Source organism: Vombatus ursinus, unplaced genomic scaffold, assembly GCF_900497805.2.
Source record: "Vombatus ursinus unplaced genomic scaffold, bare-nosed wombat genome assembly UNPS02014807.1, whole genome shotgun sequence".
Classification (NCBI taxonomy): Eukaryota; Metazoa; Chordata; class Mammalia; order Diprotodontia; family Vombatidae; genus Vombatus; species Vombatus ursinus.
The window spans coordinates 43,488,174-43,504,282 of NW_020954585.1; the positions used below are offsets into that span (position 1 = coordinate 43,488,174).

Below are 16,109 nucleotides of genomic sequence, written 5' to 3' on the forward strand. Positions count from 1 at the left end.
GTGTGGCCTTAAGGAAGTCATTGGTAGTAGTATTGTGTAGTGGGTAAGAGACTTAAACCTTGAGTCAGGAAAATTGGATTCAAAGCCCAACTGTGACATTTACTATTATATGACCCTGAGCAAGTCACTAACTTCTCTGTGCCTCCAGTTCCTCATCTGTAAAATGGGGAGGTTGTACTTGGTAATTTCTAAGGTTCCTTCCAGCTCTATCATTCCATGGGTGCAGACAAACCTACCCTCCTTTCCTACTCACTGTTCTTTGCGTCTCTTTTTTGTCCCAAAATACTCCTGTTTGGTTGAAAATAGAGTACCCCAAGGTCTACTCTATGGAGATATGGAGGAGGAGGCCGGAGATCCTGACTTGATTCTAGATCCCCTTCTTATCACTCCAGGCCCAGCTCTGCCCTCTCATGGAATCCAACCAGAGTTTTCCCACAAAAGCCTTTCTAGAAGGGATTCCCTTCATGAGCAGGTTTCCAGCGGAGCTTTTTTCAGTCCTAACCCCCTTTTCTCCAGATTTGCTCACTTCAGGTGAAAATAAAGATCCTCTCTCTTCCCCTCAACCCTCCTCCACAGAAAGATATTGGGACGTCATCAATAAGAAACACAAGTTCATCTTTATTTGGGGAATAAAGGGATTCAGATCCAGAGGAGCTCAACGCTCCCCATTCTGGGGACCAAATGAAGGGAGGTCGAGGCTCTGGAGGCCCCTACTCCTGGTCCTTGGCGTCTCCATGGGTGATGACATAGCAGATATTCTTGTAGTCTACATTGCCGCCCACATCTGGGGGGAAGGCTGCCCACATGTTCTTGATCTGCGATAGAGACGGGACAAGTCAGATAGAAGGAATCATTTCCCACAGGAGCCTCTCTCTCCTCTCTCTTTCCTCCCCTAAATAGATAAGCTTTCCCTCTTCCTTCTCCTCAATTTTCTTCCTCCAAAAAACTCACCTCCTCCTGAGAGAATCGGTCACACTGGGTTGTAAGCAGCTCCTCTAGACTGGGGAGGAAAGAGGAATTATAGGGAATCAATCAGTTTATTTTGGAGAACAGTGACTACCTCCCTACCCAAAAAAGAAAGAAATAAAGAGGCAGGGGAAGGTATATACATATACAGATACAGATACAGATACAGATACAGATACAGATACAGATACATATAAATATGTATGAGGCAGGAAAATACTGGGGTTAGAAACTTGGGGCAGGGAATGAAGGGAGAGCATAGGACCTTAGACACAGGGAGAGGGCTGCCCACGAACAGACCAATAAACCACTACTCACAACTGCTTCTTAATGGATCCCTTCCCCTCGGGGTCCAGGACTTTGAAGGCTCCAGTGATCACATCCTCTGGATCAGCACCTGGGGACAGGGAGGGCTGGAAGCTAAGTTCCCATGTTTTAGGGGGAAAGGAGTGTCTCTGGGGGAACAGAATCCTGGAGCCCCAAGGAGAGTTGGGTAAGAGGGGTGGTACCCAACACCTTTAAACTCACCCTTTAATTTCTCTCCAAACATGGTCAAGAAGACAGTGAAGTTGATGGGTCCACTGGCCTCCTTCATCATGGCTTCCAGTTCCTCATTCTTCACATTCAGTCGGCCTATGGGGTAGGATGGAGATAGCGAGGAGATAGGTTTCAAATTATACTCCTGGGAAAGGCAGGTTAATAGGGAGGAAACTGGTAGGAGGAATGAGCTAGACAATAGGATTCTGGGAGCAGGATTAAGGTGGGAAGGGCCAGGAAGGAGTACAATGAGACCTGAGGATGAGTCTCAGCAGTGCCACTGAATGATCGTGTAACCTTGGGCAAATCACCTCTCTGTGCCTTTGGCTCCTCCTCTGGAAAATGGAGAGATTGGACTAAGTGATAAATAATGTTCCTTCCAACTGTAATTAATGTTCCTCCTAACTTTCTTGGTCTCTATGAGAAGCTGAGACAGAGGAAATAAGTCACTCAAGTTCTGACAGAGAACAGTGGCTACCAGAGGCTAAGACAGAAAAGGCTAAGAGGCCTGGGGGTTTGTGTTTGGATCCCAGAAGTGGAAAAATATATGATCAGGACTTCCGGGCTGAGCGGCAGAGGTACTCTTACCCATGGCTGCAAAGGTGTCCCTTAGGTCTTCTTTGTCAATGATGCCATCTCGGTTTTGGTCAATGACGGTGAAGGCCTAGCGAGGGAGGGGATTGTTGAGGTATAGGAAAAGAGAGGGTATTGGGGTTCTATTTTCCTCTTCATTTCTAGGACTGAAGCTCTTCTTAATCTCTTTTCCTCAGGCCCCCAGCTTCATACTCTCTGTGCCATTCCATCACCCCACCCCAGCTGTCCCTCTGCTAGGTCAGCCCCTGGATGGAAGGAATCCTTCATCTCCCTTTCCTTCCCTTCACCCCTCCCCCCACTCTGGGACAGGTGCACATTCCAGGGAGGGGTGGGGGAAGGAAAGGAGGGAGAAGAACCCAGAGTTGGAGGAAATCATGTTGACTGACAGCTGGGGGGCCAGTACACCTGGCTTCATGAGGCAGCCTGGCACCAGGACTCCTCACTCTCTCATCGTCTCCCCTCATCCCTTCTATTCCCAATGCCTACACCCCCTGCCCCCTTACCTCCTTAAACTCCTGGATTTGTGTTTGGTCAAACATGGAGAAGACATTGGAGCTGCCACCCTCTGCTGCCCTTCTCTTGGCCTTCTTGGGTGCCTGAGGGGAGAGGAGATGGGCAGACAAAAAGGTCAGATGCCTGGGACCTGCATGCTAGAAAGACCTAGTGGAAATCTTTGGAGAATCACCGACTGCAGAGCAGTAGGGAGGGGAAGACAGGTTAACGTCCTTGGTGCAGGAGTTAGCTTGTGGAGGTCAGGAATGGAATGACTGAAGGCTGCTTGCAAGAGTTCCTACCCCTTCCGGGCCCCCCTTGCTTATGTGTGGCCTCTGTCACACACTCATCATGACCCCAGTCCCCAGAGCATGGAGGTGGAGAGAGAAGTAATGGTGATGGTGGTGGTGGTGATGGTAGTAGTGATAGGGCCAGGAGATCTATAAGGAACAGGCCGGAAAGTAGGGTAGTTCCCTTGGAGTGCCTGTTTCTCTCTCTCTCTCTCTCTCTCTCTCTCTCTCTCTCCCTCTCTCTCTCTCTCTCTCTCACTTTTCTTATAGAGACACAACTCTCTCCCTTTAGTTGGACAGATAGACATCAGTTACCTCTGTGTGACTTAAAGCTGGGTGATCAGTGAATCTAGCTGGTGTAATGCCACATCAAGGTACATTGTGGGGACAAAGGTTCAGTTATCACAGTAAAGTCAGACCATGGTTATTAGCCTCATTGTCTCTGTAACCAGGGTATCATGAAGTGCTTCTGCTACCCCAGTAAGCTCTGATACAGGACTTCATTCTATGGACATTCTGACATCACTGAAGATTTGGGAGAAGGAAGAGGGCAGGATCAGAGCTGTACTTCAGGTACCTCTACCACTAGCTTTTATGATCTCAAGCAGATCATTTACCCTCCCTGGGCCTCAGTTTCCTCATCTGTAAAACAAAGCTATTGGGACTAGATGGCCTATTTAGAGCCCTTTAAATCCTATTATCTTACTGACTAGCCTGTGGATTCTCCTTCCAGGTAAGAGTGTGTGTGTGTGTGTGTGTGTGTGTGTGTGTGTGTGTATGGGGGCGAAGTGCAGTGAGGATTTCATGACAGTCGCCTAAGATCTTTCTTTGTTCCTAGAATAACTCTTTGTGAGGACACTGGGTTTTCTTACAATAGCGAAGGTGGAGGTGAGAGGGGACTGTCAATCATATCCAGTATCCCTGTCTTACAGTAATGCTGACTGGGTTTTCTTTCTGGCCTTAGGATTTAGACATGGAAGAGGTCAACCTCTCTGACCTGATGTACCCTGAGGTCAAGTTGGCAGGTCCTGATGCTTGAAAGCAAACACTGTCTTGCTATTTATAGCTCCATGAAACTCCAATCTCAAGGTAATATTAGAGAGGGGGCGGGCTGGGAATTTCTTCTAAGGTGTTACTATAGCAATTACTGGAGTAATTTTAAGCACATCTTTTCTTGAGGGAACACTGACAGTTCCTAGAGTATAGTACACTTTCTAGTACAAGAACAATGTGATATTAGTTGGGCAGAGATTTCTTGTAGTCTTTTTGGGTGGGGTGGGTGGGGATGGAAGTGAGAGTGGCTAAGTAGGGGATGTTTCATCTATTCCCTTTTTATTGGTCTGTCTCCATCACTGAGTTCTAAAGTCTGCTTTGTTGCTCACTTGCTATGGGACCTTTCTCTATCAGTAAAGGGAAGGGATTGGACCAAGTGATCTTAGAGGTTATTTCTACCTTTAACATTTTGACATTTCATCATGTCAGAGGCACTACCCTCTTTGTTACACATTTTTCTAGAAGGTTGAACTTTTCTCCCTAGATCTCCACAGAACCATCCTCTTAGCTGTCTTACTTCTTCAAAAAATGTTCTTCCCCCCACCCCAAGTTGTCCTCTAACTTAACAGCTGGGGGTTAGAGTCTGAAGGTTTTAGGGTGGGGAGAAGGGAAGAGATCTCACTTACCATATCTTCTCTCTATGGGGCTGGGTGACGGCTCTGGTGGGACGCTGGAAGGAATCAGAGCAGAGTGACAAGACTTGGACAATTCCTCTGGGGTTATATACCCCACCCAGGGGAGCCCTTAACATACCAGGGTAACTTTAGCCGAGTCTTAGAGTTGGGGAGGGGAGGGGCTGATGGAGGGAGGAGGGATGAAAGGGGGGAACAGATGGCGACCCAAGATACCGAAATAGATCTAGCTCACAGGCCTCTCTCCTTTCTTGGAGAAGTGAGGGGGAGGGAAGCAATCGGAGATGGAGGGAGATCTTAGGGATGTTCTAACTCAGGCATGGTCTTCGTGGAGGACAAGTGTACCAGTGGGGGGGGAGTGGAGAGGCAGAATGTGGGGCGTGGCAGATGAAGTCAGGATGGGATGTTTTCACCTCCCCAGCAGGCACAAAGATTCAGGGGCACTAGACTGGGGAAGGAATGAGAAATCTGGGAAGTTAGCGTCTTCCTGGGCAGCAAAGGTGATACAAGAATGAATAAGACATAGCCCCTTTCTTAAGGAATTCACAGGGAAGCAAAACCTTTTCATAACAAGTTTGAGCTAACAATACCAGGAAGTGATGCTGGGTACCACATGTGTGTTCTCAACAGTAAGCTCAGTTGAGATTCAGAAGAAGAAAAGATCATTGTGGGATGGGGTGATCTGAGAAGACTCCATACAGGAGACGGGATTTAATCTAGGCTTTGACAAATAGATATAAATTAGAGAGGTTGGGAAAGGGCATTGCAAACTGGGAGACCAACATTAGCAAAGATACCAGAATGTGAATATGCGAGGCTGCAGAGGCAGCCATAGTGGATAGAGCCTTGGGTTTCAAGTCAGGAAGACCTGAGTTCAAATTTGACCTTAGACACTAGCTGTGTGTCCCAGGACAAATCACTTAAGCTCTTTGTGCCTCAGTTTCCTCATATGTAAAGTGAGGATAATAATAATATCTACTTCTCAGGGCCGTTTTTGAGGATTAAATGAGGTAATATTTGTAAAGCACCTGATACATAGTAGGTGATTAATAAATGCTTAGTCCCTTCCCTTTCTTCAGGAAATAGTGAATAGTTAGGCTTAGAAAGGAAGGTTGGGCCTAGAATATTGAGGGCCTTGAATGACAAGCTGAGTTCAGATTTGATTCTATGAACAATGGGGATCTACTGAAAGTTTGTGAGCAAGAGAAGGGCATGATGATCAAAACTGTTCTGACAAATAGTTCTGACAGGTTGTTCTGCCTTAGGTAGGGGAAAGGAGACCTGAAGGAAAGGATATAGTTTGAGGAAATGGCCAGGCTTAGACTCAAGTGACCCCCCAAAAAAGAGAGAAGCAGGTACTGTGTGGCCAAGGACCAGAAGGATGGAGAGTTAATGCAATAGAAAATGAGGTTAAGGCAAATGACAAGGCCTGAGAACATGGATAGGGCCCAGGAGGACAGGGGCCCCTAAAGAGCTTGTGTCTTCTGCAGGAACTTGCCATTCTGGGGAATGCTCCTTGCCTCTGAGAATGCCCCTCCCCCAGTACCACGCCAATGCCTCTAAGACATTTTCCTTTCTGGGCACTGAGGACAGTCAGTCCACCTGTTGTCTCTGATGGGAGGGGTGGGGAAGGAGCCACCTAAACTTAGCACCAGCTGCCCCCCTGCTGGCCTCCTAACCAACCCACCCCTCCCACCCTACCCCCTGACCCTCGGGCCCCACCGATGAAGAACCTTATATGGGCAACAGAGGCCCAGTGAAGTGGGGAGAGGGGACTTAGACCGTGGTGGAGGAAGTGGAGATAAATTATTCCTGGGGTCTGTCACTCCCCCTATATAGTATCTAAAAGGCAGGGGGCCTGGGTTCTGGGTAGGGGATGGAGTATCAGAAAGAAATCAAAGGGACATGGGAGTTTTTAGGTTGGCTATGGGTTCCAGAAAAAAGGAAATGTCAACCCAGGGAGAGATGAGGGAGGGAGTGGGAAAGGTGAGGAGACTGGAAAGATAGGGGATTGGATGCCTGAATTCTGGATAGAGAATATAATTACCATAAAAGAAAATATCAGGCCAATTCAGGGAACTCTGGAGCTTGTGGGTGGTTGAATACTTGAGTTCTAGGTGTGGAATTGGGTCCCAGAGTGTTATGAAGGAACCCGAGGCAGACTTGAAATCTGGGGGACTGGATGTACTGGGCGCTGGATTAAAAAAAATTATATCCTCCAGAGAAAGATCAAGGGATTGAGGGACTCTGGAAGAATTGGATGCCTGGGGTTTGAGTGGGGAATACGATCTCAGAGAGAACAAGGGCTTGACGGTTGGGACCTCTGATGTCTGAGTTCTGTTACTTCAAAAAAGAAAGTTTAGGAGATTCAGAAAAGTTGGGTGGGGAGTGGGGTCCTAGAGATAGTGGGATGCTGAGGGGACTGGAGAGTCGGGAGCCTTGGAAAAGTGGAATCTAGGTGGAGAATGGGATCCCAGAGAGAGTGATTTAGGGCTAAGGGCTTGCGGGGAGGTGTTGCAGCAGATCAAATCAAGACAGTGACCATTTATTAAGCGCCTACTATATGCCAGGAACTGTGCTAAGCACTGGAATCAATCAATCAACACGCTAAGGACAGAGCCACCTGGATTCTTGGAGGGGAAATGTTCCGGGGCCAGAGATTCATTCATTCCATTCATAGAACGTGTTTGAAGCTCCCACTGTGTGCAGAGCATTGCGAGGGGACATAAGGGCGCAGACAGAGGCAGGGATGCGGTGAGAAGGGGAGAAGGAGGTGCTGAGGCGATCTCCTGAGCTGTCCCCGACTGTCACCCGTCATCCGCTCTTCCCTCCCGCCACCTGCCACTGACTGTCACTGCCTGTCCCCAACGCCACTACTCCCGCTGGCAGCCGTGGGACCTTCCCGGAATATCCATTGGTTGTCACAGTTGTCAGTTTCTCTCTGCCCCTGGCTCCTTAAGACGCATCCATTGGCTGAAAAAGGAGAATCCCGCCTACGATTAGCCCGCCCACTAGCGGTCATTATTTCCTCTGTTTCTCTGGAAGACCTCGGATCGTCAAGGCTTTCCAATGATTATGCCTACTGTCGATCACCGCCCATATATGACATCACATCTGTCAATTTTGACCCTGCCATCCCTTTCTCATTGGCTCACCTGGCTCCTTTTCTCCCTTCCTAATAGCTTGAAAATTCTGGCACCCACCTTTTCCCTCTCAAACTCCACCCCTTCCTTTATCCTTCCGCGGTCAAACGCTGGCTAACTTTTTTTATTGGCCAACAGTTGCCAACACCCTTTTTCCTAATTGGCTACTTTCTTCAACCCACCTTCTTCCGCCTTGCTTCCCATTTTGGTTGGCTCCCAGGACATTTTCCTCACAGCACGCCCCACCCCTGCTTCCTCTTCCCCGCGATCCCACCTACTTTTCCCTGATTGGTAGGAATACCATTCTTTGTCTCCAAGTGAATGGCTAGGATCCCCTTGAAGGCGGGCTAGGGAAGGCGAGGTGGGCGGGATTACACTTCACGCAGGCGCCAGTTGTTTGACTGGAGTGGGGGGGGAGCGCTCCGCCCAGCTAACGATGTTGTGCGCAGGCGTGAAGACGGCCACCAGCCTAAAAGGGGGAGAGAGTTAGCGCGCGAGCAAGGGTGAGAGGGCGCGAGCCGGACGCCGCGAGGTGCCCGCCCTGTGCAGCCCCCTCCCCCCCTCCCCTCCCCTCCTCCCCCTCCCTCTCACTCCTGCTCGGGCGCCCGCCATCTGGCTAGGCCGCGCCCTTCACCCTCTGCCCCCTCCCTCCCTCCCTCCCTGTTTCCCTCCCGGTGGGTGGGGTGGCTCCTCCCCCAGGCCCAGCCTCCGGGGAGGGGGATGTGAGGAGCACCTCAGAGCGGGGCCGTCGCCATGGAGACCGGCCCGGCGCCCTTGGTGGCCCCCCCACGCCGCCATGGCGCCTCAGTGGCCCCCTCCCCACCACCTCGGGGCTCCCGGGCTGGGCCTGTGCTGGTGGTGGCCCCGGGGCCTCCAGTGACCACGGCCACCTCCTCCCCGGTAACTCTGGTGGCCCCCGGCGAGGCCCGCCCGGCCTGGGTGTCCGGTGGCCCCAGGCCCCCACCTGGCATCCCCGGGAGCCGGCCGCCTCCGCCTGCCTCTGCAGGGTTGCCGGGACCGGCTGGGAGCACCGGGACCAGTGGCAGCACGGTAGTGGTGCTGACTCTGGAAGCTGTGGCTGCAGCCCCTGGCCAGGATCCTGACCCCAACCCCACCAGGGAGGTGAGGGCGGACAGCTCCAGCACCACAGGAATCCCAAGGACAGAGCCTGGGCCCGGATCAACCTCCGAACCTTGTGGCAGGCCAGTGGCACCAGGAATGGTGGCGGCAGGAGGAACAGCCTTGCCCATTGGTGCTGTGACCCCCAAGATGGGGACAGACTCCTCTCTAGCCAGACCAGAGGCAGCAACAGCAACCTCAGCACACTCCAAGACAGCCCCTGTAGGTAACTCCCTGGTCACCACCTCGATGGGACTGACAACATCAGAAGTGGTAGCAGCACCGAGACTGGAGCTGGCGACTGGATTAGCTGACTTGGCCCTCTCAGGAGCACCTGTGTCTGTGACAGAAGAGAGTACAACTCTTGTGCCTGTTGTAACAACTTCTGGTGCAATGACAGCCAAACCGCCTGTTGCACTCAAACCAGGAATGGTGGTAGCTTCAGGAACAACTGGACCAGATACCGTTGTAACAGCAGGACTGACAACAGATGGGCTAGCTGCTGCAGAGACAGTGGCAACAGGTGAAACAGTTGTAGCAGTGGCAGTGGCAGGCCCAGCCATTGCAATGCCATCAGAGACACAAACAGAGTCTCCTGCAGTCTCTGAGACTCCAGTGGCCACAGTAACTGTGACCCCAGCCCCTGAGCCAACTGAAGGTTCCCAGGACTTGGGTTCCATGTCTAGCTTAGGTCCTGGAATTCAAGGACCTCGTGGACAGGCCCCAGACAGCCTGAGCTACCTAGACTCTGTGAGCCTCATGTCAGGTACCTTAGAGTCCTTGGCAGATGATGTGAGCTCCATGGGCTCAGACTCTGAAATCAACGGGCTTGCTCTTCGAAAGACAGACAAGTATGGATTCCTGGGGGGCAGCCAGTACTCTGGAAGCCTGTGAGTACTGGGGACCCCGTGGGACCACTCCTGGTATGGGGAGAAAGGGTCCTTCAGAAGAGGTGACATTTATAAATCCTGTCAGTTCCATAGTTCCTCCAACTTGGGATTCAGTCTTAGTATTGAGGGTTGCTTTGAATTAAACTTAAAGAGGAAATTTAGTTCAATTATACTGACCATTAGTAGCCTGTTGTGAAGCATGATGTGGTAGAAAGAACACTGAACCTCAGAATTGGATTGAGTTCGAGTTCTAGTTTCATTTCTGCACCTAACTTGTAGTGTTGACCTTGGACAAGTCATTAAATAGTCCCTGGGTTTATCTCATCTGTAAAAAGAGGGGGTCAGACTAGATCTCTAAGGCCCTTTCCAGTTCTGTCAGTCTATGATTCTCTGATGTTAAAACCTGACTATTGGTAGGGGACCAGGTCTTCTTGGCTTAAAGGTTAAAATAGCAGTCAGTTAGGAATAGTATTTAGAAATGTAGTTGGATTACAGGCTGTGATGGAAGTCCATAGCCTTATTCAGACAAGGAAACCACAATGCCTCAGTATAATGTAGGTAGTAACAAGGGATTCTGGACTTTAACCTGGAGGGTGGGGCCAGGTTATATGGAGCCAATTCCATGTTCTTTACTTCTCTCCTGCCCTGATGTGGAAGGTCACAAAAAAATATAAAGGGGTGGAGTATAATTTAGGGGGAGGTGAACATTGAATGAAACTTTTCTGAGTGAGGGAGCAGGGACTTCTAGGTCTTCACAGGGGAAAGGGATAGGAGTGCCTCTTCTCCATTTCCTCATCTCCCCAGCCCCTGCCCTCTTTCCTAGTTCCCTTGCCTCCTATGGCCTGAGTCACTCCCTCCCAAGGTGTGGGGTGTGACTGCTGTGACTCCTTCCTTCCCCATCTCTGGATCCTGGTCATCCTTGTTCGCCTTCCTACCTCATAATGGAATGATCCCTGATGCCTTCATTCCCTTGGGCTAGGTCATCATGGATATAATGGTTCAACACCTAAAGATTAGGGTTTAAAAAAGGGAAGTTGTGGAATCTGAGGAGATTTGAAAGGGAGAAGTTTGAGGGTTTACTGAAGAGAGGATGGAGAAACTTATGGTTGGGGTGACATCAGTTGGACTCCTTTTCCTTTCTCCCCCAGGGAAAGCTCTGTCCCTGTTGATGTGGCCCGTCAGCGGGAACTAAAGTGGCTGGACATGTTCAGTAACTGGGATAAGTGGTTATCTCGTCGATTTCAGAAGGTACATGAGATGGGGAGAGCAAGGTTGAAGTTTGATACACCTTTCACCTGTGAGGGCCTGCAGCCTTCTATTCCTTCCCTTTTCTCTGCCCTTCAACCTTTCCAGTAATAAGGAGGGTGGGAGAAAGCAAAAAGCATCTTCGAAGTCTTTGGGGTAAAATTATGCACAGGAATAGGATCAACCTGGCATACTGGATAGTATGTATGTTATGTGTTGGAGGCATGAAAATGGCATGTGTTAAGTATGTAAAGATAAGGCACAAGTGCCTTTATTTTGTCTTGACATTGGGATAACCCTAGGGCCAGCCTTGCCTAGGAGCTGGAAGCTAGGTTTTAGGATGAGCCCTGAGGGGATGATTGTCTCTTCCAATAGATGCTGGAACATCAGGGCTGATCAAGGCTGAGTAAAAAGTCTATCCTGACTTATGTCATCTTTCCCACTCATGTCTCCTTTCTGCTAGGTGAAGTTGCGATGCCGGAAGGGCATCCCCTCGTCCCTTAGAGCCAAAGCCTGGCAGTTCCTGTCCAACAGCAAGGAACTCCTAGATCAGAACCCTGGTAAATTTGAGGTATGGATGGCAGCCGGTTGTCAGGAGAATATTTATATTGGAATGCTAGTTCTTCCTTGTCTTCTGGTCAAGCTAAGGCTCTCCTTTGTGGGTTAGGAGAAGGGTCTAGAGAGCTTTCCCTCGAATGTGGGGTGGAGGAGGATTGTTACAGAGAGATATAACTTCTCCATTTTATCGAAGGAGCTGGAACGGGCCCCTGGAGACCCTAAGTGGCTGGATGTGATTGAGAAGGACTTGCATCGACAATTCCCCTTTCATGAGATGTTTGCTGCCCGAGGGGGTCATGGGTAAGATATAGGGGTGGGTGACAGTGTACAATCAAAAAAGATCTTGGGCAGAGTTTCAGCAAAAAATTTGATACAGTTTAAGTGTCCTTGTTCACTGTTATGCAGAACATAAAGATGGAAATATGGTTGGTTTCTGCATATAGTGTAGTAACGGGGAAAAGACAAATAAATAACTAAAATAAAGAGTAGGGTATAATTAAATGCCATTAAAAAGGTACAGACTAACTTCTGGCTAGAAAATTAGGAAAAGAATCTTGGAAGAGCATTTGAATTGGGCTCCAAACAATAGGCAGTTCTGATTGGTGGAGAAGGGGGAGGGCTTTCCCAGGAGTAGGAATAGAGTAAGCAAAAGAGCAGAAAGGGAAAAATTGCATGTTTTGATATACTGTAAGTAGTTTAGTTTGTGTTTGAAGTATCTGAAGAGGGGAAAAGATATAAAACTGGAAAGGTAGGTTAGGACTTGAGAACCAAGCAGAGGAATTTGCACTTTTATTTTGTGGACAGCGAGAAGTCATTGAAGGTTTTTGAGTAAGTAGGTGAGGATGACACAATCATAGCTATGTGTTAGGAAGATTAATCTGGTAGCTGTGGATGTGCAGCACAGATTGGAGCTGAGAAGAGGAGGCTAAAGTGGCATGTGCCACAGTTTCTTAGGATAGGTTTGGGGCAGTCTGAACAGATGTCCTTAAGAACCATTGGATCCCAGTTACTATGGTAACCTTCTCTCTCCCTTGCCTGCAGGCAGCAAGACCTGTATCGAATCTTGAAGGCCTACACCATCTATCGGCCTGATGAGGGTTACTGCCAAGCCCAGGCCCCAGTGGCAGCTGTGCTGCTCATGCATATGCCTGCTGAGGTCAGAGGGCAGGAATAAGGGATGTAGGATTGGACAGTGGGAGGAACTGGAGTCTCTGGCAATACCTTGCATGTGTTCAGAGAGCTGACTGGACTGCTCCCGAAGCCCTTTGGGGTGGGAAGAGGGGGAGTGGCCGCAGGGCTGTCAGTGGAGCAGAGGTGGGGAGAAGTTTAACACCATGCCCTTCATTCCTTACACATCCACTCTTCTTTTTCTCTCCAGCAAGCTTTCTGGTGCTTGGTACAGATATGTGACAAGTACCTTCCTGGCTACTACAGTGCTGGGCTGGTGAGTAACACTTTGGCTTCAGAAAGGGCTGTAGAACCAAGGCAGGATGGAAGGGAAGTTAGAGGATCTTTTCCCTTCAGCTTGTGAATATGGTATCTCTTCATCTCTCTGCTCACTGTTCAGGAGGCCATCCAGCTGGATGGGGAGATCTTCTTTGCCCTTCTGCGGCGGGCTTCCCCTTTAGCTCATCGACACCTTCGGCGTCAGCGCATTGACCCTGTACTCTACATGACTGAGTGGTTCATGTGCATCTTTGCTCGCACTCTGCCTTGGGCCTCAGTTCTCCGGGTCTGGGATATGTTCTTCTGTGAAGGTACCAGTGCTAAGGGGACACTTCTAGCCCTGTGGTTCTGACCCAAGCTTCCTCTCTAGGACTTCTGTCTTCAGATTATTCTTTTGCTTATTATTCTTCCATCTGCTCCTATCTGAGGGCAAAACAGAGGAGCCAGCTATTTACTATCTCATGCACTGTCTTCACTGACTCCCTTTATCAGGCTGGTTTCAAGAGAGTTTTCTACTCTCAATCACAGTATACCGGCTCTAAAAGAGAGTGAGAGTAAACCTTGGGAGTGGGATGCAACCTGCATATTGAATAGATTTGTTAGTTTCCTCTTCCTGTTAGTTGGCTAATATTAATACCCCTTCTTCATAATCCTGATCACTTCACAGATGCCCCTGACCCAGCTACCACTGAGAGAACTACACACTGTCCTTGGGTTGCCAATACATACTTAAGCTGAACAGCTGCCCTCAGAATGAAGTGGTTTCTGTAGCAATTGCTAGAGAACGCCATCATCTTTCTGATGACCCAGGGCACAAATCCTCAAGCAAAATTCATTCTTATTTGGTGAAAGTGGGAAAGGGAGGGGAGTCATTTAGGTCTTTAAAAAAAGTAAGAGCTTTGGAATCAGCTAGGTCTTCAGCAGCCTCCTCTACTCTCTAGTGACCTCTCACAACTAATCTTCTCTCAGGAGTCAAGATCATCTTCAGGGTGGCTCTGGTGCTTCTGCGGCATACCCTGGGATCTGTAGAGAAGCTTCGGTCCTGCCAGGGAATGTATGAGACCATGGAGCAGCTGAGGAACTTACCTCAACAGTGCATGCAGGAAGAGTTCCTCGTGCACGAGGTGGGTGTCTCCTGCCCTGTCTTACCCAGCATCTCTATATTTCCTGGAGCCAGCAGCCTCTTTCTGCTGTTCCTGAGATTCTTGTGCCTCATGCCCCACTCTTCTCATTTCAGGTAACAAACCTCCCTGTGACAGAGGCTCTGATAGAGCGTGAAAATGCAGCCCAGCTAAAGAAGTGGAGAGAGACCCGGGGGGAGCTGCAGTACCGACCATCCAGGAGGCTCCATGGCTCAAGGGCTATCCACGAGGAGCGAAGGCGACAGCAACCCCCGCTGGGCCCGTCATCTAGCCTCCTCAGCCTTCCAGGCCTCAAAAGTCGTTCCTCCAGGGGTGGAGCTTCTTCGTCCCCACCACCTCCTGTTCGAAGAGCCAGTGCTGGCCCTGCCCCAGGCCCTGTGGTCACAGCCGAAGGGCTCCATCCTTCCCTGCCCTCGCCAACTGGAAACAGCACACCTCTGGGACAGGTAAAGGAGACCAAGCGTCAAGAGAAGGAGCGGCAGAAGCAGGAGAAGGAGCTTCAGAAGCAGGAGAAGGAGAGGCAGAAGCAGGAGAAGGAGAGACAGAAACAGGAAAAGGAACGGGAAAAGGAGAGGCAGAAACAAGAGAAGAAGGCCCAGGGACGGAAGATGTCCCTTCGACGGAAGGCTGACGGTTCTCCACCCCAACAAGATGGAGGGGATGGGAACTCAGCAGCTGGAGCACGACAGGATGCTTATTTCTAACCTTCTATCCCTTCCATGCTGGGGCTGGGAAGGGCACTGGCTTCCCTTCACCGTGATGAACTTCATTGCCTGCCCACTGCTCTCCCTTGGCCTCCCAGACCCAGGGCACCAGCCATAGATCTCCTTTCATTCTACGTGGTCAGTGATGTTCTCTCCTAGAGAAGGCTGTGTTTCTCCCTGTCTTGGTATAAGCAGCCATATCTCAACAGGAGCAGAAGGAGCTAGTGCTGTTTCACCAGAACCCTTGGTGGGCCTTGTTCCACCATCTGGAGCTGGCCCAGTATTTTCCTCAGCTGTTGCTGGACCCTGTCCCCAAGCCAGCCCCATCTAATGCGCTTGAAACCCCAAATTAAGCAGCATTTCATGGGACAATGTGGAGTGAGCCCTGAAGCCTCCTTTCCTAGTCTACTCAGTGTTCTTCCTTTCCTGACTCCATTAAGTTTCTCCTTTACCTTACTAAGTTGTTCTTTCCAAGGAACAACTGATTTCTCCTTTCCCTCTCTTGCTGCTCTAACCTCTTCACACCTTCTTCCAGCATGAGTGGACTTTTGAAGATGGGCCTTGACTGTTCCTTAATTTTCACTCTTGGTGGCTCAGCGTCCCAATTCCACAAGGAGAAAGCTGGGTGAGCCTCTCCTCTTCCCTCAAGCCTTAACCATCTCCCTACATCTCCCCTCTGTGCCAGACTGGGAGGCAGAGGGGCCTCTCTCTATATTTTATATATATATATATATATATATATGCACATATATATATAATATATATATATCTGATGTCTCTGCATTGTAATTATGTACACAGGACCCTGGGGGGGGGTTTCAATCTCTACCTTCCCCTCTTGCTCTGTTCACTGGTTTATTTAAGGGGAGTTGACCTGCAGCAGTAAGGGTTTCTCAGCTAGACTGCTTGCCTTTCAGTCCCATTTCTAGCTGCTTTTCTTCATATACTCTTTCCACCACATCTCCCAGTTTCACACATCCATCTCATCCTTCTTGGGCCCTTTCTAATTTTTTCCATGATTTCTTCCCTATTCTTTCCTGCCTTCTTTTGTTCCTTGAACCTCTTGCTTGGGTTGGGTATCCTCTCTGTTCTCTAAGGGGGTGGGGGGGCCCTCATGTTTACATTCTCTTTCTGCCCCCTCACTTCCCCTAGTGCATTGCTTTCCCCTCCCCCAACTGAACAGAGCTTTGTGGAACCAGGAAAGAACAAATCTACTGTCCTGCCCTCTACTTGACTCTTGCCTGGTTATTTTTTTTTAAGAGGTTGGGGCACAGGGATGGAATGGATAGGTGTACAAA

At 49.6% G+C, this 16,109-nt stretch overlaps 2 protein-coding genes across 6 annotated transcripts; one reads left to right on the forward strand and one right to left on the reverse strand.

The window, feature by feature from the left end:
• Positions 1-614: 614 nt before the first annotated feature.
• Positions 615-8,199, reverse strand: MYLPF (myosin light chain, phosphorylatable, fast skeletal muscle). 5 transcript variants are annotated; one of them, XM_027874732.1, is made up of 9 exons: positions 8,009-8,199; positions 7,414-7,537; positions 4,559-4,602; positions 2,601-2,693; positions 2,092-2,167; positions 1,495-1,599; positions 1,285-1,363; positions 952-1,000; positions 615-815 (listed from the first exon to the last, which is right to left on the reverse strand). In XM_027874732.1, exons 3-9 carry the CDS (start codon positions 4,559-4,561, stop codon positions 711-713), a joined length of 510 nt encoding a protein of 169 aa, XP_027730533.1. In that variant the 5' UTR covers positions 4,562-4,602; positions 7,414-7,537; positions 8,009-8,199; the 3' UTR covers positions 615-710. The 5 variants fall into 5 exon arrangements, with proteins under 5 accessions (XP_027730533.1, XP_027730531.1, XP_027730530.1 ...); XM_027874730.1 differs by having other exon boundaries at positions 7,188-7,537; XM_027874729.1 differs by having other exon boundaries at positions 6,612-7,537.
• Positions 8,200-8,460: 261 nt separating this feature from the next.
• TBC1D10B (TBC1 domain family member 10B) lies at positions 8,461-16,040 on the forward strand. The gene is made up of 9 exons (XM_027874689.1): positions 8,461-9,716; positions 10,865-10,964; positions 11,425-11,532; positions 11,713-11,819; positions 12,561-12,675; positions 12,898-12,963; positions 13,087-13,276; positions 13,935-14,089; positions 14,203-16,040. Exons 1-9 carry the CDS (start codon positions 8,461-8,463, stop codon positions 14,809-14,811), a joined length of 2,706 nt encoding a protein of 901 aa, XP_027730490.1. The 3' UTR covers positions 14,812-16,040.
• Positions 16,041-16,109: the final 69 nt, after the last annotated feature.